Below are 27,872 nucleotides of genomic sequence, written 5' to 3'. Positions count from 1 at the left end.
GTGTAAATAAGTTAGCAGTACATTTCCTTTTTAGTGAGGGGAAATGAATGTATTCGTTCATAAATGCTTTCTTCCATGTTTTACGTGGATATTGCACTGAATTATTGACTTACAGGAAACATAGACATACCGAATATATTATCCTAAGCCATGTCCGGTCTAAGGCGGGAATTGTTGAGTTAAGTTGATTGAGTTTAATGTCCCTTCCAGACGAGACTATACGAGACAGGACCTATTGATTAACGTGGAATCCGAAAATGAACTTCAGCCGGGAATCGAACCCGGGTCTCTCACGCCAATAGCGCGTACGCTAACCGCTTAGAGGGAATTGTTGAGAGAGAGAGAGAAAATGTAAACTCTCTCTGGGTCTGTCAGTGAGGGATCGATTAGTTGTTTGTGATCTCTGATTCAAAGTACTGGATTCGATACTCCCTGGAGTAGCCTTATAAAAGACTATGTATAGTTTTTTTTTCTAACATATATCCTATATAAGGGAGAATTGGTTCGTTTTTTCCTCTCCCATTGGATCAAAAAAAAAAAAAAAATTCGCTAAATAAGGCGAGATCTGTTACCTGACTAAATTTATCCAGTGTAAAGCTTTACACAGATTTCGTTTAAAGTGCTCTTCCCTTGTTAGGGGGACACTAAGTAGGATTAGGCCAGGATTTTAATTTAATGTGGTCAAAATCCTGTAGTAAATTAAGGAGAAAAGAGATAGGCCCTAATGCGACGGTGTGGTTAAAATCCTCCTCTCTTTCATAGACCCCTATATTAGAGATTAAGATACACTATAGAAACAGCAACAACAAACAAACAAACAAACAGAGGATACTGTAGAAATTTAGAGATAAAAGTACCCAGTTTGGTATATCGCAAAATCGATTTAGAGAACCATTTCAACCAGAGACTCATTTTTATTGAATAAAATTGCTAATAAGACGGAATACTATTATGATTTTATATTTTTGATATGAATCCGTAGTTTAAGCGGAACCTACAGAATTAAACGGCGTGACAAACATCTTGGCAATTGAAGGCGGCGCTCCAAGTTCTCTTTAAATGCTGCTAGCAAATGCGAGGCCAGTAGTATTGCCAAGTTTATTTTGCACACATCCACGTCTATCCCCTGTCACCTGATCGCGCTGTAGCTTGTCTGCTTACCCATAGCCCTTACTTACACCCCTTTACCACTTGGCAACGTCACGCCAGAGCTTGCGTTGTATTCGTTTAGCTGAAATGCCAAGATGTTTGTCACAGGCCTTAGGTATATATTTAATATATAGTATAATAAAAATTACCCTAGATATAATCTTTCTGAAACGATAGAATAATTGAACTGTTCATTACAAGCCTAAATTTTATTTTAATTACATGGAAGTCACCCTTCTTGCAATTTATGCGACAGGGAGATTGTTACTTGATGAGTTATACGCATGAACTGAGATATTTTTCTATTACGACGACTGCGCATAGAAGACTTGTAGATGCACCAATTTTTCTAAATATATACTTCCTTTTAAGAAATATCACCTTTTATACCGATAGATAGGGTGTGCTCTTTTTGTTCCATCTCAAACCGTCACAGAATACAAACAGCTGTCAACTATATTGAGGACAGATTCACATCGTGAACGGGTCCTTTTCTGAAAAAATAATATAGTTGTTGACAAATATCAAAGAACTCTTTCAGTTCAGGAATTGTGTCAATGGCTCTACAAATAACTTAATGTAATTGGCGATTGAAACAGTGAACAAGCAAAATGTTCCTCTTCAAATCCTCAGACAAAAGAGCTTGCACTCCATTTTTCTGTCCACTCATGACAGGTGCTCCATCGTAGCACTGTGCTATTATCGTGTCGGTTTTGAATTCCACTTTTCTTAAACAATCTAAAATGGCGTTCTTAATGCTGGCAGCGTCTTGTTTGTCCAACTTCAGTATAGCTACGCATCTTTCTTGCACTTTAAAATTCACAAGGTACCTAATTGCGACAGACTAATCTTCGATTCGTTGCTTGTCTGTGGTTTCATCTGCAAGTAATGAACAAAATGTACTTTCGTTTGCTTCATTTACTATTTTCCTCTTAACAGATTCTGGCATGAAATGAATTATCTCATTCTGAATATCCGGACTAGTGTATGTTGCATTGGCAGGGATAGTTTTGACAATTTCTGCTAATTTCGGATCTTTACGAATACTAAATTCAAACAAATTTAAGAACAAACCACTTGATTGTTTTCCGAGTTGCTCACACCCATAATCTCCCTTAAAGGACAACTGATTCACAGCCAAGAATTGAATAACTTCAATCATACTTTTCACATAGTATAACACAACCAGCGAACGAGTGCGGGCGGCCGGTTTTGGAACTAAAATGCAAGCAGCAGTGTTTCTAACTGGACTACTTGTAATGAATCTATCACAGTTCTGTAATCAGTTCTTTCTGTCTTGTACGTAATAAACCACTTCACGCATATGCTCAAGTCAGGGGCGGAGCGATCGGGGTCTTGAGTAAGAAAATTCTTTTGCATTGACATCATATTCAGATGTACTTCAAAAGTTTGGTGAGAGAGAGAACTGATAATCCTTCACCGCCACACTCCTAACCGTCTCCCCAGGGATCCTGGGTCCACCCCTGATTGAGATGGTACATAAAGATAATTTTGTCTAATCTCTGTCATTATTTAGCATGGTTTAGTAATTTAAAAAAAGATATTTCTGCCACATTTTGAAAACTTTCAAATAAAGTTTTCAAAATGTGGCAGAAATATAGTTTTTTAAAAAATATTAAACCATGCTAAATAATGACAGAGATTAGACAAAATTATCTTTATGTACCATCTCAATCAGGGGTGGACCCAGGACCCCTGGGGAGACGGTTAGAAGTGTTGCATTGACGGCGGAGGGGGAGTGATTAAAATGGGGTGCCTGATAATTGAAGGTTCCTTATAACTCCAGTAAAATTCAGACAAAATCTCTGAATTACATAAAAAAGAAAACATACAAAATACATTTTCAGGGTAACTCTTACAGCCATTACGTTATTCTAAGATTAATGTTACTTCTGAAATTGATTAGAGCGAATCTGTATTTGAATAACAAAACCACTTTCATAAGTTTTTCAAAGTATCAAGTTTGAAAAGAACGAAGTTTGTCTTCCATTGTTATCTCATTGCTCAAAGATACCGGTGATGAAGTAATTGGCTGGAAATCAATCGGCCGTTTCTTACGTCAATTTATAAAGAAGATGAGTGCCAATGTTAGCTATGTCAGTTCAGTATTTTAAAAAAAGCCACCCAACCTCTTGCAACCATGCGTAGCGCATTTTAATACTTACACTTGAAATAAAAATACAACTGAATAAAGACGATTGACTTTGCCTTTGAATTTCATATGTGAATAACAATATAGGACTTTTCAGATAGAGGACAGGGAGGAGCAGGTTTTATTAAACAAGACCGTACATCTGATATGTTTGAACAATTGGCAACTTGTGTTTACGGGCTAAACTCAGTCCTCTGAAGTCAATCGACAAATACCTTTAAGATGTTCAACAGAATAATGTATCAGCATTATTATATACTACAGACACAAATATAACACTAGGCTCCCAAGTTTCAAAATTATATTGTGTGTGAAAACAGTTAGTAGATTTAATTCTTTGTCACCTGATAGCTAAAACCTGAGAGAAATTCAGAGTTAGTCCAGAGGTAATTTCTTTCCTCATAAATAAAATTTATTGTGTGCTGAAGCAATGATACTTACTCTTACACTACCCATACGCTGATGTTTTATCAATACTTTTATTCGAACTCTACCAAAGGGTTGGATTTCCATAATGATCCTAAAAGAAGGGTGCACTGAACCAAATTGTACAAATCAATCCCTAAAGGCAAGCTATCCAATCCCATAAATCTTTAAAAATGAAGGAAAAATTTCTTCACCTCCTTTTCCTCCAAAGGGTTCACATTTCTCGAACAAAAAAACGAAATTTCTTTATTTTAAGGATTATGTTGTTTATGCTAGAGGAGAAAGATGATTAACGAAAGTGAAGGATTGTAAAATTAAATTTTGTTCTCTCAATGGGAATCAAACTCGGAACCACATACAATAAAAGCACATGCGCTGGCCAATAGACCAGTGGAAAGAACTTTCACAGTTCTCGAGAGGAAACGTTTCGAGATTCCTCACTGGCTAAAACTCGAAAAAATAATTTATTTGTCAATCGATAAACATACACTTAAACAGCAGCATCATGAGCCTTTTGATATAAACTTACAGTTACAAGATATTGCGTAAAACTCTAAGCTATCAAGCCAAAATTAATCTTTTAGTCACTGACATTGTCATTCCTGCGTTTTACAGGCTGTTACTGTTTTATAATGAAATCGAATAAAACGTAATCAATTTTTATACAATCTGCTTAATACACGGTAGAAGCTCACTGAATTGTCAACTGTGCTATGTTGTTCTTAAATTGGTAATTTCCATTCATAAATCATTATTTACAATACATCTGCATTACTTCAGGAATGGTTCACTACAATACATACATAAGTTACGGCGTTTTTTATTAAGCGTAAAGAGATTAGACTATGCATAACATCTAAACTGCAACTTTAAAAAACCGTTGGATACACTGCAAAGTGAAACTCTCCGCTCCCCTGTCCCACCGCGCTTGCCAAGAAACTGATGTAAACACAACAGCAGCGCCATCCTCCCAAAACCGCACAGCTATCCTGGTCAGGTTATAATTACATCGCTACGCACCTTCTTCACGACCGTTTCGCCCGAGTCCTTACGTTTCCGTTGCTCCAAGTATCAAGCCACAGCGTGCCTATGCGTTTCATAATCGGCGTGACGAGAAAATCCCTTATTTTTCTAGGTTGCATGCTTCCAGTCTCTGAAACCATTCTGCACAAATGAGGGATCACTGTTTCTTGACGGATATTTCCGGCATGGGAAGCAAAAGGCACCATCTAACATAACAGAATACTCGAGCTAATCCCACGTCTTGCACCATATTAGACGAAATTATCGAATTGAACCAGAAATGCTGGAACCTGGAAAATTTGCAAGATGCCGCTGAGCGGGTTTTGTATCGCCAAGGTCTGATACATAGTGGAAATCAACACTAACATGGTGGAATTCAGATGTTTGAAGTTTAGTTTCTTTTGACCTTCTACACATGTTGATACAGATGACTCTGCTTCTGAATTGGTTTCATTTTCGATAACTTTTGCACCAAAAAATGACTTGATGGATGGCTGCTTCATATTTATGGCGTTATAATAGTCGGTAGAGTAATCGGAAACGTGTGGCGAGGTACATCTGCCTGTAGTTCATTTACTACTGTTTTTGTTTCTTTCTGGAAATTCGCTAAGCACTCTGCTACTTATTATTGCGCGCAATTATAATGGTGTGTGACAAAATCTTTTTAAAATAATAGGTTCAGTGTTCTGTTGCCTCTTGATTTTTTTTCTCTGAGTGCATATAAGGAATTAACGTTCTTTTCATTCCGTATATTTGTAAACAAATCGTAAAACAAATGGTTCGGGGCCACTCAGAAAACACAAAGTGAGCCGATGCAAACTGCTATTTCGAAACATTTTACAATCATTGATTTATGATCATCGTGGGCACTCCCCGAAAATTACGTGAAAAACAGCATTGTTGCCGCTTTTACAATAAACAAAACTTCCGAATTCCTCACTGTTTTTTTTTGTATCTCACTATTCTAGATGTTTTCTCCATACATCACAGTTTCGGTACCAGTTTCATATATGAGACATGCGTTTTCCTTGCACTGTAAGGAACATGGACATATTGCATGTTTTACACGTTAATTACAGGCACACGTGGGGCATGTACTGTCAAGTCGACAAACAAATGTTTTTTTACCTGTAATATTACACATGCACAAGCCAGATACTCACATTCATGTAACATAGCCTGTTTTCGGGTCAATTTTCATATGGGAATTTTGGGAAGGGCATCTTGTCCAACGCCTTGATGCTTGTCGTGGTTGTGATTCTTCAAACTCTTGGAATGAGGAAAAGTAATACATGGGAGATTATTGAGTATATTTAGCAACAAGAATAACTGTTGTTTTTCGTAGAAATATACGCCATGTTCAATTTCATTTGTTAGTAGTAGTAAATGCGCGCTAAGTTCAATTTTATTTAGTAAATAAAATCACAAGATTTTCCTATTTGTGATTTGCTGAAACAATTTGAAACTTCTGGACAACGCCCTTTTTAGAGTGGAAAAAATATTTTAGAGCGGGCATTGCCCGCTCTAGCCCCTCCCTGGCTACGAGCCTGAGAACAAGGATTCTTTTTCATTACTGCTTTGGATATTCGACAGTATTAATAAAACAAAATTAACCAAAGCACTAAATATCAGTGGCGGCTCGTGCTTTGAATTTTAGGTGGTGCACAATACAGGGTGGCCCAAAAGTAGGTATATACCCCTGCATTGATCAAGTATAACATTCTAGTTTATGGGTTTATTTGCTTCGGCTCTTCTGAGCTTAAGATATAAGTAAAATACATTAAGAATAAATAATAAAGAAACTAAGTCTATCTGATGGATAACAATAAGAAATGATATTAAATGCAATGAGCTGATCAGTACGGTACTGTATACCTACTTTTGGACCACTCATGACCTCGTATTTTTCATCATTATTAATATTATTATAAATAATAGTAATAGAGCACAGGCTATAGGTTAGTGGCGATTCATGACCCAAAGATTTAGTAATGAGAAAAGTACTAAGTATTTCTCAATTAATAAATAGAAAATTTTGTGTAAAGAAAATAAAAATATTTACCCTACTTGTAGAGAAAATCCATTCTTCTTTCTTTGCTTCTGGCAAACTTTTCAATAACTTTGTTATTAAAATCCTTGATTCGCATAATAAAGTCTCTTTCAATTATAGCATTGCAAGAGCAGATAACCGTTCCTGAGACATCGAATTTCTCAGAAATGTTTTCACACGTTTCAATGTGCTAAAGCAACGTTCTGCTTCTGATGTTGTCATTGGAATTGTAACGATAATTTTTAGAAGTTTTTCACATTCACTAAACGTTGATGACAAATTATTTTCGCAAATGAAATCTAATAAACAGAGAGCACCAGACATTGCTCTGAACTCTTGCATACCGTAAATTACACCAAGTTCCGTTCGAAGTTTTTTCAGATCTAAGCAAGGATACGCGTCACATGTCGTTTGCAACTGTTCGTCAGGGAAATGTGTGTTGTACTTCAAAAAGTTGTTAGGGGTAACCAGAGAGGCTGCAGTAAGGTGTCCACTGAAGCTAAATCTGTTTTTGGCCTGGCAAACAATAACATCACACACCTCTTTCGCTTCTCTTTTCCACGCGGAAATGTATTTTCTCCTTTTCTCAGGTGGTTCACATTCAACGTCACCAATATTCTCTCGGACTTCCAATATATTTCGCTCAAAAGACTGGAGAATCTCTCTGACGTAAACAGCATCAATGTCTCGTTTCTGCAATTGATTGTATAAGATGTCGACGTGAGGCATTATAGAATGAAAAAATGACAGCCAAAAGTTGAAACTTTCCCTTTGTTAAGTTTCAATATGACGGGATGCTTGGTCGATGGTACTATTATTCAAATCTGTATTTTGGATTGTTTCGAAGCACCTAATCAGCTCTTCTCTATATTCATTAACAGTGTTCACACTCCGCAAATTAAAATTCCATCTCGTTGGAACAGATCGTGGCAACCGCTTTCTTACTATGTCGTCCAATATAGATGTCCGCTGTGGAGAATTTGAAAAGAAAGTACAAATACCCTGTAGATTTGCAAAGAAAATCTTGACGTTTCTATTAGTCGACGCTGCATTTAACATAATCAAATTGAGTTGATGAGCATGACAGTGAACGTAAGCAGCACTTGGATAATCTTTTTTCACAATAGCCTGTACACCACCAGAAGAACCACTCATTACTGCAGCACCGTCGTATGTTTGTGATATCAACTTCTCTTTATTATTTACCACGTGGAGACCAACTTCTTCAATAATACAAGAAGCCAAAGTTCGAGCGTCGTGTTTAGAGGGAGTGACGAAGTTCCAAAATCGTTCCACTGGTTTGCCATTGACAATGTACCTGTAGACAATCACCATTTGAAATACGTTAGCTACGTCACTTGTTTCATCTGCTATGACAGATAAAAATTCCGCCTCTCTTATTTCCTGAGCGATTTCTTCATGGCATACTTCAAGCATGCAGTGGAGAAGCTCATTTTGTATAATTTTAAAAACTGTTGCGCTTTCCAAATGACTTTTGAGAGCGCTGTCAAGTTCAGCACTAAAATTAATTAATCCACGAAATACGCCTGGAGTTGAAGAAGAGTCTGTTTCATCATGCCCTCTTAAAGCCAGTTCGAAGGCGCCACAAAACCGAATGCAATTGATAATTATATTGAGCACGTACCTGTTTTGCGTCACTTTTTGATTGTGGTTCTGAATGGACAGCCTATAACCAGCATCCAGTTGAGCAGCAATATTCACATTTCCCAACACAGTTAGATTAAGAACGTGTTTTATATGGGCTGACGAATTTTCATGTTTTTTTATTTTGTCGTGCAGATGCTGGATATCCACACCTTTTTTACTCCACGCATCTTCCCCTGCCCCGAACAACAAACACGGAAAACAAAACAAAGCATTTTTAATTTCACATCCACATAACCACTTATGCTGTTCGTACAAATTTGGATTAAACTTCCTTGTAAATGTTCGTTTCGCACTTCTTATTACTTGTGTTATATTGAGAGTCGGAATCGGCCTTCCGATGTTTTTCACAAGTAGCTTTGCTTCTAAACTTCTTTTTGAAAACGGCTCATTTAACAGAGACGTTACAGAATTCATTGTTACTTCACGTATATAAGGAACAGACATAATTATGCAATCACAGCAATCATGTTCCAATGAACAACAAAGACCGGTACACGCACGCACACACACATACACAAACACACAACACTACGAACAGATTCGACAATTCGATCTCACTAGCAGCTTCGTGAACATACTCCCGTCCGACTCTAAATAAAAGATTTTTTCCAGTGTGATTTATTTTGCGTTAAAAGAAACCATCGAAATACTCCCCCTCAAAGACCTTTTAGTAAGAGGGGTGTTAGCCCTTATTTAAGCAGCCAAAGGCGTGGGTGCTAGTAGGCGGAAGGGGGAAGTAAAAAAGGACAAGGGTTTCGTTCCGTATGTTCTACATTGTTTCTGCGAGGACATTGGTTAGTTGAGGGCTTGCAGTCCGCTTTTGCAATTAACGCTCTTTTTTTGCTCTCCAAAAAAAAAAAAAAAAAAAAATATTCTGTCTATGCTGCCAAATTTCTACTCATTCAGATACAAGTGTATTAAATATTGACACCCTCAATCTATCTTCACTCTTCACGGAGTCGCCTTTACTGTCTTCATAGCTGCCTTTATCTTACTTGGTTGACAGAACCAATAGTTATGAGCACTTGGCAATCTCGCATTTAGGCAAGGCACAAGTTTTTTCTTTTTTTTTCCTCTATGCGACTTGGAGGAGCGGACTATTCCCCTTCAGGCGAGAACCGTGTCAACCAATATTGCAGGGAGAGGGATGGTGGAGAATTTCCCGTTCCAAAGCGTTTCGTTTTGGAAAACTTGTGTTTGTTGGTAGAATTGTTTGTAAACGATCTGCAAACATAGTAGATCCTTATGAGGCACTATAAGAATCCTTGCACCTCGCAACCCCCGCAGTAGCCAAGCTGGGGAGCTTGTCAAACTCGCAAGCAGAAAGCTATTAGCCAACCCCATTTGAAACGCACTTCTTTAAGGAAAGATTATGTTGACAATAAAACGAAAAGTGATTTAGCACAAATAAAAATTGAAAATATTGGAAGGAGGTTTGTACAAACATGCAAACATTAAGAGAAACCGCCGCTGCTAAATATATACTGAAAACCTTGTGTAACAGTTTCGGCAATGTAACATTCCCTTCATCAGATACGTTACTAGTACGATGTTTGCTGTACCACACCACTACCAAGAGCCCGGCGCTGCGGTCGCCGCTGACCGTTTCCAGCCCAGGCATCTGACCTGTTTCCATTAAATTGTTAAGCATTTGTGTCTTGGATTCTTAAGTCATACACATCACAAATACTCACACTATTAATGAACACGTCTTCTCAATTACGGTCAGCAGGATTCGAATCAAGCTTTCTCATGAGAGTAAAATTTTTCAATCCTGTATATTTTTCTGGTGTATGGGTCGATTCCCAGTGGGACAACTTCGAAATCTGAACTCATTGCAGCGGTTCGAATTCCACTTTAAGCTGTAGGTTCACGTCTCATATAACCTGTACTTTTAATAATCAGGAATATCACAAACGCTACTACTTTTGTCTGCATTCGATTTCGAAGTTTAACAATTGCTATTTATTACATTAGAACCTCTTTCACATTCTGCGTAAGACTAGTATTCTTTACATTTTGACAAACAATGTATTTGTACTTATAAAAACAATCAAACTTTGAATCACTTTATTGTGTTTCCAGCATTTGCATACGAATATTAAATTATTAATGTTATTTTACACAGTAATTTAAAATACAGATGGGGAAAAATATAACCCTGGGATGAAAGAACTTCTTTGACGATTCTGAGAAATTACTTGACTGGAAGAATCTACTCCCTCCGTCGTGGATTCGAAACGTGACGGTCATCCTTCCACAATCTGTTGACCCTGTCGCAAAGTATAAGCAGATAAACAGAAGCAACTCTAAGAATGTTTTGTGTGTTAGTGAAACCCTTTCCTTTCGAAGTATGTTGCAAGGTACCATACTTGGCGGGGTTACTTTCGTTTATTGAACTCTTCACAGTTCCAGCGTATGAAAACAACAGAGGATATTGAATACCAAAATATAGAAAAGTATCAAGTAGTTCGTAGGTATATGGCCTGAAGTTTTATTTCTTTATTGCCATTTTTTTTCATTTTATATATGTTTTTGTATATTTAATTTTCACGTACTTCAGATACCAGTGAAATTTGCATGATTTCGTAAATGTACGGTAGATCTAACGTCGTACAACTACTCTTCGAAAGTTGCAACATGCCTTTAAACCTGAAGGAACGACAATTATTAAAACAGAGTGCGAAGTATTTTCATGACACAGAAATTAATTGCTGTAATCGATGCACTTAACATGATGTTCTGTTTGCAATCCTTCAATTTGCTGTAAGCTTTTACAATTTGCTGTAAACATTTATAACAACAACATTGCGAAATTAATTAATACTCATCCAGGTTTATGTAAATTAGCGAGACGTAGAAGATGTCTTGCTAAAAGGCAAAAGTTTCCCAGCTGGGAAGACAGGATTAAACGTAGAGGCAGATCTAGGATGGGGAAATTTCTGCTTTTGTCATACGATTAAATCTTTTGAAAGTAATTCAACTAGACGAATCAGAGTTTACACTCATTATAATGATTGCATAATATATGGCAGTATTACTGGTAAGCAGTTATACTCTTTAGGCTGAGAACACTACGTCATTACTGTCACTGAACGCTCCGTAAAACCGAGTTTCACTTTTAAAAATGTAAGCTTAAATTTTCTTTTAATTAATTTAGAAGAGACTTTTGTGCATGTACGTACGTGCGAGGGGGAGCTGCTAGAATGTCAAAACTCTACTCGACTCGAAAATAATTTCCTAAGCCAAAGTGTATGTTCCAATTTCAAATATCTTCTGTGTATTTGCGTTGACCATATCTCTCATCGGGAAAAAACAGTCAGTTTTGCTTCATATAACATACCAATTATCGCAAATACAGAATATTCCATGGGCTGCCACAGTGGAATATACCCAGCGGGAAAGAGGGCAAGAGCTTAGGAACACACTTGCGCACTACCAGGTTATATATCCACGTTTAGAGGCATCGGTGCTATATATCCTAGAACTCTAGAAAGATCACGGAAACTTAAGTCGTTCCTCTTATGAGCGAATGATCGTAGCTCTCCAATGAAGGAAAGTGTAGCTGTCATGTATACAGAATTGAAAGAAATTTTTGTTCAGATAGATAGACAATGATTTTGAAGCCAAGTAACAGATTGACTGCAGGTGTGTTGTTACACAGGCTGATCGTTTTTCATCCGAACAACTTGCAGACAACAACACCTGTTAAATCAGGTTTTACAAAGCAAGAAAACTACGCACATGTGTACTAGTTCCTCAGGCGTTGTGCAGCAGAATAGAAGTGTTGGGCTCTGAAAAATCTCTTCGAAAAATGATACGACATGGATCTTTTCTATGCAAACTTTGGCATTTTCCGCTTGTCGGAACAATGACTTCATGGTAGTAGGGTACTGTTAGTGTTATAATTAAACGTCATGCTGCACAGCATCTTAGTCCACAACCCCATCACCAACGATATTCCATTCGAAAAGAGTGTCAGTAAAACTCACAAGACCTGTCTAAGGAAGATCCGGGGTACAGCAGCCTGTGAGAATCCAATACCACAGCGTGTTATGACCAATGCAACAGTGGCTTGTTCAATTGTGAATCTTTGAGTCAATCACAAATTGTGGTTTCAAACTGTCCGCAAGGCCACCATACATACGTTAACGCCACGGTATATCGCGAAAGAATAAAGGCAGAAGACTACGAATGCCATCTAGTTGGTGACCGCTGGAAATTTGTAATAATGGGCGAAGCATAGACCTAAGTTCGGAATATGAAAAAGTTCCAGCCATCATCTAAAGGTGTGCATAAAAAAGTGATGTAACTTCGTGCGTCAATGCAAAAGATGTTTCTCAAAAGCTTTTATAGTGTTACTGCATTGGCTGTTGCTTCAGAGGCTTAAGGTTCGTAAGGTCGAAAAAAATGTCAAAATCACTGCTGCTTATTACCAAGAGCGTGACCTATGTATACTAAATAGCAACATTGTATGGCAACGATATCCATCGTGCGGAAATGCACCAGAAGAAAGCTTTAAGTTACACGGCCAAAACATTGCTGGCTTTCTACTGACGCACGGTGCTGAAACTGATGTCCATACTATTCCGTTCCTCTCAACTGATTATTGTGCTTTTGGACTTCTTGAACAATACCTTTCATTCGGATGGAAACTCCAATCCAATGTGTAATTTTGGCTCGTGAACAAATCTGAAAGTTTATGCACTTAGGTGACGAATTCAACTAGGTTATGCATGGTCAACGCTATTATTAATACTGGTTTCACAGATAGAATCAATTATATTTAAGTACAAAAGTTGAATTCAATTTTCAAAATCGTTTTCCCTTCAAAGAAGTGTGTTTTTGGCTGCGTAACAAGTAATAACTGAAAAGATTACTTACATATGAGTGAGACCCGATACAAAGTATTTGTAGTCACAGGAAGAAAAGTTAAAACGTTGTAACCTCTTCGAATAAGCTTTATAATGCATAATTTGCAATTAAAAACTGCAATCCGATATCCCGACTTCCTTCGTAAAATGTTCATAATGTAGTAGTTTCAACCGCTTCTGTTTTCATAATTTACACGCTCTTGTATTTTATTTTCATATATTCTTTTAACTTCTATCACGTTGTATCTATGAAAAGATGTAGCATTTGGCTGTGCATATTAGATTTTCTAATTGCACCCCATATATCAAAACTGGGTTGAAAAAACATCACAATGAGTATTAAAAAGGAAAAAAAAAATACAAATCCCAAAGTAAAAATTAAATATTATATATATACAATACTTATCGTTTGATTCTTCTTCTATGTACACTATTCATATAAAATACACTTGATACAGCATTTAGCAGTCTTACTGTCAACAGTGAACAGTGTATTAAATTATTTCGCGAACTTCATTTAATAATGTAGAATGAAGTTTAAAAGATATCTGATCCAGTCTTTCTTGCTTGCTGCCAAGCTTCTTCCGCTGTAATTTTCTCTTCTGCGCTCGGCTCTATAGGACTACCATCATCATTTAATTTATTATTTTTAAAATCTTCCACTATCTTCTTACTATATACAGCATCAAACAAGTCTTGAGCTACGAAACTGGACTGTACAACATCTGGCGCTTTGTAAGATACGTATGGCTTCAACTAAAAGAAAAAAATAAGGATCAGAATTAGTATTAGCAATAATATCCAAATTATTTTTCTAGTAAGAAATTTGGTTTGACCTCAGGTTAATCTGATGATACCTTTACATTTCTTATCTCCATTAACTTACAACTACAACTGTGGAACATATATCCAGTTGATTGATTCTAAAAAGGAAGCACGTCAAATGAGTCATAGATGGATTGCTCCAGCAAATATTTTTTATTGGACACATTAATACTTATGTGTTTTTGAAATATTTCCTGCAGTTGAAAAATTTAAGGTCCATAACATAATGACTCTAAATTTATTGCTTCTTTGTAGAAATTATCATCTAATGCTCTAAAAAGGTTTGTTTTATTAACCACTTTCTACTGTATGTCAGACCAGGTAAGGAATAACTTTAATTACATTTGTTTACTGATAGTTCCCTAATGTATTACAAACTCCTGTTCCATTATAAAGTTTCTACTTTTACTAGATTTGCCTGAACGACAGGATTTACGCAAAGGTGTGTATAGCAAAGATACTCATGACGCCCAAAGCACATGAAAAAATGCTTTGCTATCATTGTCACTTAAAATACTTAGGAAAATGCATGTAAAGTAGTAGAGTATCCATAGCTTCCGTTAGGGTTAGAGGCCTACATAAACTAACTCCTCGGACATCAGCCTTCCTTTCTTAAATAGGTTTTACCTGTAAATTTTCCATATTAACCTCCGATTGTTTTAAGTAAAAATAAGATGACTAACGTTACTGCTTATATTTAAATTATATCACACACTCAAGTACATTTCAAAACATTACGGAAACAATGAAAACTCACAATTTCAGTCTTTGTATGCTACTTTCTTAAGGATTTATTTTAGTGATTGTTTAAACCCAGCCCACGAAAATTTCGTCTCAAAATTGGGAAATTTGTTTAAAATGTTAACATGCTTGTCCATTCGTGCACATTTTGTACTAGAGACTTTTGCTGAACACAGTAAAGCATCCCTCTGTGTGTGTCTGATTATTTCATATAGCCCTACCAGACAATGTCTGAGCATGCTGAGATATTACATGATAGATACCAATTTCCTCTACAAAGAATAATGACAGATTTAAAAAGGAAAAGTATAAGCTACACAAGATTAATACTTTTTTTTTTTCAGCAACGAAATTCATGTTTTAAAAACTCAATAATCATTAATATCTTATTCTCTAAAATAAAAATTCAAAGTTGTTCTTACACGTCATTTCCAACCAACTCAAAGCATGCAATTATCTAGCATCAGTAGTTACGTGGACAGAGCTATTTTTTAATGATGTGTTAGCTTTTTGGTTATAAAGCTTTCTTGATGTTTCGGATTAAAGTCCCTTTCGGCAGCGAAACTACATGAGACCTGGATCTACAGCGTGACGTGGGATTTGAACAACATGAACTCCAAGATGGAAATTTAACTCGAGTCTTTCGCCCCGAGGAAGCGTGTGCTACCAATATGTTGTTTATAAATAAATTTCATTAGCTGAATGCCACTGTCGTATCTCGACATCTGCACTATATTGAAAGTTCTTTAATGTAACTACAGCTTATTTATGATTCGACAAGATAGCATAGAAATAGAAAAGATTATTAAGCTCGCAGCGAATGCAGCAAATACATTAACGAAAGTTTTATCTAACACAAAAAATAGACACACATAATCTGAGAATTAAACTTTGAAAATCTTGGATTAAGCTGGCGAAAGTTTAATTTCAACTTTATATAAATATATAATGTGAACAGTATTCTTTGCTTACTGACTCTTCCTATATTTGCCCTCTCCCATTTTTCTGCTTTCGGCCGTCCAGTAGGATCTATGTTTATTGTGCCCTCCGCCCTTCGCTCCGCCTCCATTGTGTATATAGTTAATTTATGTAATATAGTTTGCTCTCCTCATTTTGCAGTATCATAAAAAGCTTTAAGTTAAGAGCTTTCCTATTACAACTAATATTTCACGAAAATGACGATTTCAATTAGATCTATTAGACTTGAATTTATTTTCATTATGCCTTGCCCACCTAGCTTGCCTAGAGCTCTGTGAAACTCACCAAGAACAAATGTCAGAGATAATTCGACATATAAACTTTGAGTAATAAGCTATTGTAGTTGTCAAAGGAGTCTTTCTTACAATTTTTTAAGCCCATAAACAAGATGCATTAAATATTGCAACAACTGCAGAAAGATACATTACCTTTCGAACTGTCGAACGCATTATTACCGCAATGCATTTGTAACATCTGGTACAAATCAGGAATGCAACAAAGACGTGCTGCACTTAACTCAAAAATTATGTTTGTTAACTGTGATAACCACACTTTCTTTAGTTTTGGTTCATGCTCTTAGTCACGAGGCAGGTGTGACAGTTTTCAGTACTGTGCAAGCTGTGTGTTTATTTTTCGCGGTCAACCCTTCCATGGGAAAGGCTGATATTGGTGTATCAATGAAGTCAGTCAGAAACTCGCTGCAGTGATCGAGTTGAAGTGTTAAACAGATACATTATTATTAGAACATTTTGTAGAATTACTAATAAATATTGCAGATGATGAGGATGAAAATTCACATACAAGAAGTGATTGAGTTCAGTCGTTACACTGGGTTTTAACATTTGAGTTTTTGGTTCTTCATCCAGAATACTGCACTTGCCAAGATTGATAGGGCTCAGAAAAGGCTTCAGGAGCACATCATAAATTTCCATAATGCTGCCCAAGATATGCACGCTTCACAAGGGTGTTTCTTATAAAACACTGATGTCATATGCAAGAATTCTTCTGAAGAAGCACAGGAATTGTACAGTAAATGTCTTGTTATGTCCAAATTGAGAGACGAAAAGAGAAAGAAAATGCCTAGAGAAACAGAAAAGGATATAGGGCTCACAGCATAAAATCAAATGCTACGACTTATGAAAGGTATGTCTGACAAAATTCGTACGGAAATGGGAGACAGATTCATCAGCTTGAAGAAACTGGACTCTAGTCTTGCTCTCTTTTAGACATAAAGAAACTGATATACAGAATAATGAAAATATCTTGAAACAAAGATGCATTCTTATGGGAATTTTTTATGATACAGACTTGGATGGCTTAGAAATATTCAGTGAAATAATGGACGGCGTAATGATACAGGATAGTCAAGACAAAGGATGATGTATTTCCAAATCTGAGAGTTGGTCTTCAGATCTTACTATTGTTACAACTCCATTGCCAGTTGTGGAACGTTTTATAGTAAATTAAAAAATGTCCTATCCTACTTGAGATCATCCATGAAACAGGAAAGAATGTAAGCTTAGGCTTTCCTCAGAATGGAGCGGGAGATTATCGTCAGCATAAATTTTGATGAACTAGCCAGTAAATTTGAAGCAGAAGAGGCAAAAAATAATTAAATTTAAAGCATTACATCGAACTATTTCTTTTACTTTATATTAACTGTTTAGATTATTACAACGACAGTAATGTTTTAAGTTTTCACAATATTATATTTGACTAATATTTTAGTATAAAATAATTCTGCATTCTATTTTAAATATGCATTTGTGTTTTTTAATTCTCCCCTTCTCTGCTATTCAATTATATCTTCAAAGTTTTGTGCTTTAATTATTTTAGCTTTTCCATCCTCTTTATACGCCATAAATATGCCATGAAATGCAGTTTTCAGTTATAAAATTTAAAAATTTTCGGAAAAGCTTGACGGACTGTTATGGCTTACACCTTGTCATGAGGGGTAGAGGAAAGGGTGCGAAAACTAACTTTCTCCCTGGGCCCTGAAAACCCTAGCTACGTCCCTGTAACCAAGAACACTGCCTCCAAGGCGCGTACGTTAATGTTATAGCCACGAGGAGGCTTTAGGCATGAGCATGGCTTCGTATAACTTCAATCTTTGAACGGATTTGACGTTCGTTGAAAAAGAAAGAAAAGAGGAAAAAGTAGATTACTTTTAAAATAATTTGAGCATATGATTTTTATGTTGCTGTCAATCTCCAATTATTAGTTCTGTAAGAATATGTAAAACGTTTTGTACTATGCATTTTCTCAGAACTCAATTAATATTCGAAACAGATTTCACTTTCACATTGGCAGAAAATAGCCTTTTCGTTTCGAAATAACAGAAATTAGTGGTGTTGTAAGCAGCTGTAAGTTCGAGAATTCATTCACTCCTCTTATCCCTGACAATTTCATCCATAGCAATAATAACCATCACACAAAAGACGCCATTTCATGGAAATCGAAAGAAAAATATGGAAATTAGGGTAGAATCACTTTCTTCTTTATTTCAACTTTAAGAGGGGAAGGGAACTTACCTCATAGTCATATCAACTTGACTTAAAATAATAATATATTTAAGCCAGAAAGAAAGTGCGTACTACGCTTCATGAATTATAATTTTACCAGGTGTGCCAGCTAATAATTCTTAATTTTTCTTAACGAAAACAATTATACTTTGGGAGAAAGGCAACAAATGCTTTATTCAAACTATACGCCATCGCAAGCTACATGTTTTTTAATTTGTGGATATTCTTCCACAAAAATCGTTCACATTTTGGGGTGATCCAGTCAGCAAGCTCTATTTTGACATCTTCGTAGTTACTGAAGTGTTGCTGGGAAAGTGCGTGTGACATTGACGAAAATAAGTGGTAGTCCGAAGGAGCTAAGCCTTGTGAGTACGTTGGGAGGGTCACAAGTTCCCGACCAAGCGCAGAAATGGTGTCTCTGACGTCTTTCGTTGTGTGTGTGTGTGAGATAAGGCATTGTTTTGCAGCAAAATCAATTTTTCGTGTCTTGTTACCCAATCTGGGTGCTTTTCGATGCACGATTCAAATTTATCAGCTGTTGATTGTAGTGATCGGTATTCACTCTTGCATCTGGTTTTAGAAGCTCATGGTACACCACAACCCTCTGATCTCACCAAATATACAGCATTGCCTTTTTTCCGAAGCGATAGGTTCTGAGGTTGATGTGGATGGTTGTCGTAGGTCAACCAGGGTTTGAAAAAACCCGGGAGGTTTTGAAAAAATCCCAACCCACCTTGGCCCATATGGGTTTTTTCGGGCTTAATCGTTTCTTTCTTTCTTTCTTTTTTTTTTTTTTTTAATATTTCAATGTCTTTGGTATAAAAGTGTTAAAATGTGATTTATATTTCAAGATTGTCATTGTCACAACTTGCAACAATTTTCTATTCACTACTGTTTTGAAAAAAAAAAATGGCCGCCAATTTGAAAGTTTACATTGGATCGCTGAGAAAATCTATACAGCAAATTTAGAATTTCTCTTGCTTCTACCCTTAAAATTTCAACTTAAAAGTCCGAAAATTGTAACCTGTAGCGTGGAAACCCACTTGTTGAAAAATGGCCGCCATTTTGAAATTTTACGTTTGATCGCCGCCAAAATATATATACAGCTAATTTAGAGTGTCTCGTGCTTCTACTCTGAAAATTTTTACTTAAAAGACCGAAAGTTGTACTCTGTAATGTGTATGTGGTACAGGAAAACGAACAAATGTAGATCGAGTCATCCCAGAAGCCTTAGTAACGTTTGCCAAATATGAATATCAAACATATTAATTTAAAACAAAGATCTAATTCATGTATTATAAAATAAACGTTTCAAAATGTCTTACATGGCAAATATTTTCCAGCGTAAAATAAATGGTTTTATTGTTGAACTTCACTTCCGATACTTTGCGCTTTCAATTACGAGAATTTCCCTAGCACTAACAAGACGGTTCTTTCCTGAAAATTAATTTAAAACAATTAACAAAGAGATAATTCATATTTTATAAAGTAAATGTTTCAAAATGTCTTAAATGAAATTAAATATGTTCCAGCTCAAAATAAATAGTTTTATTGTTGAAGTATTCACTTCCGATGCCTTGTGTGTTCAATTGCGGGAATTTCCCGAGCACTTATTTCACGACGGGTTTTCCCCGAAAATGCAGCTTTCGTTCTGGTACAGGTGGTTTCGTTACTGTATATCGACATTTCCACTAGTACGGAAGTTTAAATTAAGCATTTGAAATAGTAGCGTTACATAGTCTTCGGAACTGCGAGCATTGAGCTTCTTAAATTTGACAAGAATTTTTATGTTATTGCTGGTGTTGATTCTACAGAATGCTTATTTGAAGAGTAGCAACTAATGACTAAACTAAACTACTGTTGTTGGGAAACAAAATTTTACTGAAGAATACTTGTATTATCATCAAATGTATGAAACAATACTAATAGTTTTACTAATGTATTTACATATTTACTGGTGATACAGGCACCTATGGTCTTGAACTCGTCAAACGTATGAAGGATAATGTCCCCCGGTGTCGCCGAGCACACTAGTCACGGAAAGTATTTTACTTCAAATAGGCTATAAACAGAATCCATACAGTAATTTGTTCTGTAATTATTTCAAGCTAAGATAAGCTTTTTTTATTCATTCAGTGCACTCAGAACTTTATATAGGTCTAACGTTGAATGTTGTATACTTTAACCTGAAAGCATATAATTCGCTCAAGGGAAGTCCAAAATCTGATAAAATTACTGTCAATGTGATCACCTTAGTTGTACCAATAATACACTAACAATAAGTTCAAAAACCCAGGGTTTTTTTTCAGGCTGGGCCCGCTTGGGCAAACCCCGAGGTCAACCCATGACTATTTGCGTTTTGGATCTTGAAGTAGATCCATTTTTCGTCTCCAGGAAGAGAGAATTTCTTTTATCCGAGAAAGCAATACTTCACATACTGCTTTTCCATTTGCCTGTCGTTCAGATGATGATAAGTTTGCGTATCGTCTTTGTTCAATAGTGCCTGCAATTCGGCGTCTTGGAATGTTTTCAGTTTGCCCGGGCGACCTTTGTCTTTCAAATCGAATCCACCATTTCTGAATCGCCTAAACCAACGCACAGACGCGTCTTGCGTTAGACATTGCCACTGTAAGTTTCCACAAGAATACGACGGCTATCACTCGCGTTTCTCTTTTGATTGAACAAGAAAAGCAGTACGTGCCGCACATGCTATTTATTTGGTTTGAAACTAGACATGTTTACCACACAATATCAAGCTAACTCAGGTGCATATCAGCAGCGTTTTGACAGGTACTGTCCTGAGATAACAGTTAGACAGTGAACCACCCCATGCTTCCAGCGCCATCCAGTTAAGAAATTAGGAATTGTTAACCGGCAAACCTGGTAGCAGAATCTGGCATAAGTTAGGGAGAAGGACGCATTCATTTCCTTATCCTTGATCAATTTTAATTTCAAGCAACTAGAATGATTGGTAAGCTCAAAGAATACAGACAAACTATTTTAACATCGGATAGTTTTATATATATATATATATATATATATATATATATATGAAAGGTGCTCTTGTTACGGTTCAATGAAACACCGGCACATGCAGCAGAACCAACAATGCCTCAGCTGGTTTAAAATCTGCTATATGAACATACAATTTCAGGACGAAAAATTCCTGGTCGCCATTGGCGACTCGAAATTTAGAGCTGAAAACCATTGTTCAGTAAGAATGGTTTCTGCATAAACTCACGGGGCTGCGCAGTTTCTGTTTCTCACGAAAATAATTGTCACTGTGTGAGAGAAAACACGGAATGTGAAGTCTTCACAACGTTGTTTGTAATTTGCCTCTCCTTTCCCACCCTCATTAACGTTGAATCAGACACTGAAAAAGATTTACAGTGAAAACTTCATTACTAGATTCCCAGATTTGCTTCCAATTGTCACATTTTGTGCAGTTTAACCTGTGAGTACTGCTATATGTGAGAGAGAATTCAGCAGTCTCAACAGAGTTAAGACTGGCTACAGGAATTCACTGAAGACTGACATACTAGATGATTTGCTGACAATTTTCATCAATGGCTCTTTACTTACAGGACTTTGATCCGAAATCTGCAATCGACAACTGGTGCAGAGGGAGAGCGTTACGCAAACATGCAGTCTTAAGGTAAGATGTTTTTTAATGTCTATATGAATTGTTCAATTGAAAATTTATCATCCTGAATCTAATCCTCTAGTTTTGAAATTTTATGCCTTGATGTAATCTGTTTCTTTGTCGAGCCAAAGACCGTGTGGGGAGGGGGATCTATCATAATTTGTACGTGAGAGATACTGGCAACCATTATTTTTGGATTGGCGAGTGCATCTGACTGAAATTTTGTGCCCTGCAATTTGGAAAAGATACATTCCCCACACGACGATATTTTCGGAGCCGTTATAATGTCATGAACTGACGCTCTTCATACACGTCATGACCTGAGTAGATTTTTCTAGGTTCAGATTTATACAGTATTGCATAAAAGACAGTGCTTCATGCAGTAGCCAAAATGCTACGATAAATGTGAATTCCTCCTCCGTATATCAAACCTGTGTTGCAATATAGTATCTACTGCAATGATAATAAAGCAATACGAATAAAATGAATATTCTTCGCAATAACTTTACCTTAAATCCTGTAAGGTCAGGTACTATAAGTTCAGGGATCATTTCAGGTATTCTTAATGATCGTCGTCCAAGTTTCATTACGGGTTCTTTCACACCATAGTCTGAAAAATAAATAAATAAAATAATAAATAACTTAAAGTGTATTATCAATTACATAGGCCTATTCATCATTCGATTTGCGAGTTATTTCTATAATAAAACTAAAACTTTCAGTATACGGTAGAGACAGGGAATATTTGATCGATAAAATAATACGAAAATTTGGACTTGACTGGATAGAATTTAAAAACGGTTGTTGGGAGATTATTTTGCCAGTAATAGGAACTTACAGGTTTTACCAAACCTAACGCTCTCATATACTAGAGGTCTGCCCGGGCTGGAATTTTTAGCCCGGGTCCGGCCTGTGAATTTATGTGTAATGTGAGGCCCGACCCGAGTCCGAAATATGTTTTTAGCATTTAGGCCCATGCCCGGCCCGAGTGATAATCAAATGAGCCCGATTTACAGAAACTTAATAATTAACGCAAAGATGTATTTTTGTTTACAGCAATTACAGGTTTTAATTCTCTAGTTGTGCTTTAAAATTCTCCAGAAAGAATGGTCCAAAAAATATCGTTGTACAGTATATTTACAAAGTTAGGCTCGAAAAGGCCCAAGAAATATGGTTGTATATTTAAAAACAAACTTACGGCCCGAGCCCGTGCAAACCTCTATCATATACAGAAAAAACAAAATAACTTTGTATAATAAACTTCTAGATTCCCTCGGATGCATATTTAAACACATAAAAGAACACGTCTTGCATCCCGCGCTACTAAAAAGGTTTCGTCCACAGGCTTTGAATCCGGTACATCCTAGCTGCGATGTAACAAACAATAACCACTAACATACGCCCATTGTATATCATATTTCATGTATCTGTAGATATAAAAAAATAATATTAGGAACATCCGACTGTAACAGACGGGGCATTTGTACATATTTAAACCCACGAAAATGTGATGAAAATTCGACATGCGTACCAGATTTTGAAGAAAGCATTATTTACCTTATCACTTGTATATATGTTACTTGTTAAGGTATAGAACAATGCTAACTTGCAAATGATATAACTAAATCAGGAAAATAGTTATGTCACGTACGGGACTTCGAGATTTAACTAAAATGGAGATTTTTTTTTTCTGAAATATACTGACAATAATCACTGTTGTTATATGCACATTAAAAGTATACTTTTTTAAAAAAATATAAATTTTTTGTATCTTGTCACATACGCGATTTATGCACTTGTCACACACGGCACTTATATAAACCAAATTTGAATCACAGTGTTACTTAAATTCCAAAACACCAATAGCTGATGTGATTACTATATGTAGTAGGTAGATTACAGAAACAAACTATAATACTCTGTGCTGCCTAACAGTAAACAAACAATTTCTGTCTGGTCTACAGAGAAACAAAAGAAAATACTTCTCCCCAGCCTAAATATAAAATGAAAAACAAAATATGTAAAACACTTTACGAACAAAAAGTACATTGGAAAAAGTTTACATATTAAACTTGTAAAGACCTTTATTATTAACAACAGGTGGAGAAATTATTTTTCACACTTTGTTGCTAAGTAATGCAGTCAACAGTTTGAGGCAATTTGTAATGACGTAGAGCAGCAGTTCTACCACGACAGAAGCTTCACTGCACTATCAGATATGATTTCTGTACCTTTACTAGGATACTGTGTTCCATTATAAATTACAACTACCCAGTTCAGTTACTAGGAACAATTTTAAAATAAGAAGAGTATTTGCTCGAAATATGCTCTGCGCAGCTACTGTAACATTTTTCTTTCCCCTCGTAGAACTGTTTGAAGCTGTGACAATGTGAAGAGTTTTAATACCTTCACCTCACACTACTTTTCCATGGGGCTTTCAGATTTTATCACTCCTTCTATATAGCTAGCGTAAACATGTATCATTTCAAATTTCTGTGTATTTAAGACTTTGCAGCTTCTGCGAAATCCTTTGCTGACTCAATAATTATGAGGCATCATCCTCATTCGAACAAAGCTTTTAATATGGACAAAGACACTATCCACTATTCCTTTCCTATGTGGTGTTACGAAACACTTTGTAGTAATTTTGAGCAGTATTACCATGTATTTGTTTTTCAGTTATGATGGGCCATCACTCACCACTCGAGCAGCTCTACTGCGCTCTTATGCTGACTCTGTTGAATAACAATCATGCTTTTAGGACCACCTAGCACAGGTTGACGAGTGATTCTATATTATAGGTTTCATCGTATGTTTCCGGACGCAGTACTTAGGCGCAAAACGGTAACTTCTCTCCAAAGTGAACGTGTAACCAAGAATTCTTAAGAAATACTTTCTTTCTAAGGTAGTGACCGTGAATTTCATGACAAATGACAAAATTTCAGATACTGGTGTAATTTTGACACACCACATTCTGGAACACTTACAGATAAAATTCAATACTTTACATGATAAGACATGTTTATAAGGAACAAATTTCTGCAGGCGACAGAATTAAATACAGCTGTATTTTATGTTTACATGTGTAAGTTTACTAGTGTAAAATCATTACAAGTGCTTTACGAGGGATAAAATAAGTGAGTGTATATGAAAGATGACTCTACTAGCTGCTATTTTCGGTAAGAATGCACTTTGAGCAGAAACAAGTAATTTTGAGAATCTATTAGTTTCTCCTGTAACCTTGCAAATACAAGATCTCCAGTGTTACTTCATAAAACAAAGCTGAGCGAGTGATAGCGAGCAAAGGGGTTAGAAATCTCGCAGGGTTCGTTTAGATATGGTTCCTATGAACGCTCTGCTCGAAGTGCACTTTTTCCCTATTTTCCGCCGGCGGTATATTTCTGCACAGTGTACAGAACCTGTATATTATGTTTACAAGTGCTTTACAAGTGCAGGCTTACGAGTATGAAACAGTGACAAGCGCTACTGAAACTCGAATAATTGCCAAAACCCACTTCCTTTCACTAGCCTCGCGTAAGCACATATTCACCATCGCTGATGCATATGCTCTCTTCGGATGCACCCCCCGTGCGGGCCCACAAGCTTTGCCCTGCGCTGACCGGTTAGCATTCGTGCTTTTAGTGGCCACACAGCACAGATTCGTTTCTGCTTAAGCATAGTAATTTTTATATCACATATCCGGAAGCCGTATTTATAAGCAAATCATAAAAGAATCGTAAGCTTTCAACAATTACTATTAGTGACCCCCTTGAATTTTACCTATGAGAAGTGAGATATTTTCATGTCGTTCAGCGGAAATCTTTTAGGAAGCAATGAGAAGGAAATTAGTCCAAGGGGTTAACTTTACAACGCTCGCTCCATATCGTATACCCACTCAGAAACGAGAACCCTACACCTACTCTACTTACCCTATTCTATTCTATTATACCCTTTTAAAGCGGTCCTACTTATCGATGCGCAGCTGGAGCATGTATTATAAAGTTTACCCGTTCTTTTAAGCCTGAAAATACTGGACCTACTTTGAGGCACAAAGACTTCTCGTATAAATAACATACTTACTGTATACTGGTACATCGGGGTCAGGGTTAGTCTTCTGACGCTCTTTGAACATTTTCGTTCCTCGCTCGTGCAACATGAATTTTCTGAAATTTCTTTTACCGTAACAACTTTCTGAAGTGTGAAATGGACGATATGACAACGGTACATTTATTTGTTTTAATATACTCCAACGGACATTTCCATGACACTTTAATTGCCCTAATACAACTTCCATTTTTAACACAGGATTAAATTCTCACTAATTCCTGAACCATGCAATAAAACAATGCTTGAAACCACAACACAACAGTCGTCTGCCGACGGTGTCTAACATCTTCTTCTTCTTCCGTAACAAATTCCTCTGCGAAGATCGCTCTCGAGTTTAGCGGTGACTTTGCTAGTTATAACTTCCTGTTGTGTTGTAAAGAAGAGAAAGTGATTAAAAAGTGATAGGTGTCCATCCTACATATAATTCACATATCCACATTTAATCACAAACACACTTACACTTATCCACAATTATGCTATTCATCTAGAATTCATTTATTTTCACTTGTTCCAATTTTTCACACCCTGATCAACTGGGTAGTTGGCCCTCTTCGTCCCACTGGACCACCTTCCTGATTTCGACTTTGATACTTCTCTATTATGACAATTTTACGCTTTTCCCGATTTTGACATATTCTTTACTTTTTTCATGACTATACTGAATTCAATTTTTTACTTATATTAATTTATTAATAATACAATACAGGTACTTCGACTTTCAAGTCGACCAATCATTGCAAATTGCGGTGTCCGCCATTTGGAAATTTTTTGTGGAATTTTATACAGATAATTCATTTCTACACAAATAATTCAATATTTCTGCAGTTTAGCACACATGCACCAAATATTTAAACACCATTAATGGTGGCGAAGACAAGACAAGAAGGCTCTCCGGGCAATTGAAGAGGGTAACTTCAGAAGAAAATGATGGAAGAATGAGATCAGCGGTCGAAATGAGACGGTATGCGGTGGTATGCCATACCGACTTTTGTTTTTCATTGACAAAGACACCGTCACTGGAAAGTGGATGATATACCTTTAATACATCAATTTTTATACACAGTAATTAAGGATTAGCGTTGCACATCAAAGATTTTTATTTCTAATGTAGAAATAATTTCTAAGTTTTCAATACCGACATTTTTGTTATTTTTCGCATTTTTTGTTTTTAAAATGGGGTATTTACAAATAAAACCTCTTCCTCCTACGCGAGAACTCGTGTTGGTTGTGTTGGTTACAGATAAGGGTCACAGAAAGGAATGAATTATGGGCCCAACAATGTTTCTTTCAGATATGTTTTTAGGAGGGCACTGCCCCCGAGCTCTGAGAGTGCTCCGGGATACTAACTGTGCCCCCGGAACATTATTTCTGAAAGAAACACTGGAGCCCAATCCAAATAAAAGTAGTTTATTGAGGCAGATAATGAGGACTGATAATCGACTCTATTACTCCATGACGCAACGTTTGCGTCATGCGTATTAAAAGAGTTAAACGGAAATCGGAAAATATTGTTGTGAGTTGATTGGATTTCTTTTGTGCCTACAATGATAAAGAAATACCTGTCTCTGGTATTTAGGAGAAAAAAATAGTTTATGTAGTCAAATGATCTGTTGTTTTAACTTTAAAAAATATTTTTGCACCTTTCTGATAATTGGATAACATTGTGAGTACGCATGCAGTGATAATCTCTGTG

The 27,872-nt window shown here is 36.4% G+C and overlaps 2 protein-coding genes across 3 annotated transcripts; both read right to left on the bottom strand.

The window, feature by feature from the left end:
- Nucleotides 1-7,595: 7,595 nt before the first annotated feature.
- LOC145661077 (52 kDa repressor of the inhibitor of the protein kinase-like) lies at nucleotides 7,596-8,258 on the bottom strand. Its single transcript, XM_081726519.1, has one exon. The coding sequence runs from the start codon at nucleotides 8,256-8,258 to the stop codon at nucleotides 7,596-7,598; it is 663 nt and encodes a 220-aa protein (XP_081582645.1).
- A 5,477-nt stretch (nucleotides 8,259-13,735) lies between these two features.
- Nucleotides 13,736-27,042, bottom strand: mRpL41 (mitochondrial ribosomal protein L41). 2 transcript variants are annotated; one of them, XM_081772143.1, is made up of 3 exons: nucleotides 26,639-27,042; nucleotides 22,582-22,682; nucleotides 13,736-14,119 (listed from the first exon to the last, which is right to left on the bottom strand). In XM_081772143.1, the coding sequence occupies exons 1-3, from the start codon at nucleotides 26,661-26,663 to the stop codon at nucleotides 13,901-13,903; spliced, it is 345 nt and encodes a 114-aa protein (XP_081628269.1). In that variant the 5' UTR covers nucleotides 26,664-27,042; the 3' UTR covers nucleotides 13,736-13,900. The 2 variants fall into 2 exon arrangements, with proteins under 2 accessions (XP_081628269.1, XP_081628268.1); XM_081772142.1 differs by lacking the exon at nucleotides 26,639-27,042 and adding an exon at nucleotides 26,153-26,501.
- Between the last annotated feature and the right edge of the window lie 830 nt (nucleotides 27,043-27,872).

This window comes from Thermobia domestica, chromosome 9 (genome assembly GCF_964235325.1).
Source record: "Thermobia domestica chromosome 9, izTheDome1.hap1.1, whole genome shotgun sequence".
NCBI lineage: Eukaryota > Metazoa > Arthropoda > Insecta > Zygentoma > Lepismatidae > Thermobia > Thermobia domestica.
This window is presented reverse-complemented; position numbering and strand designations above follow the sequence as displayed.

Excerpts from the sequence above, each read along its gene's own strand:
- LOC145661077 (XM_081726519.1), bottom strand. The coding sequence starts at position 8,258 with ATGCTTGAAGTATGCCATGAAGAAATCGCTCAGGAAATAAGAGAGGCG.
- mRpL41 (XM_081772142.1), bottom strand. The coding sequence starts at position 26,366 with ATGGAAGTTGTATTAGGGCAATTAAAGTGTCATGGAAATGTCCGTTGG. Across the intron at positions 22,683-26,152 it reads CCCCGATGTACCAGTATACA|ACTATGGTGTGAAAGAACCC; the intron begins GTAAGTATGTTA and ends TTTATTTTTCAG. Across the intron at positions 14,120-22,581 it reads CTGACCTTACAGGATTTAAG|TTGAAGCCATACGTATCTTA; the intron begins GTAAAGTTATTG and ends TTTTTCTTTTAG.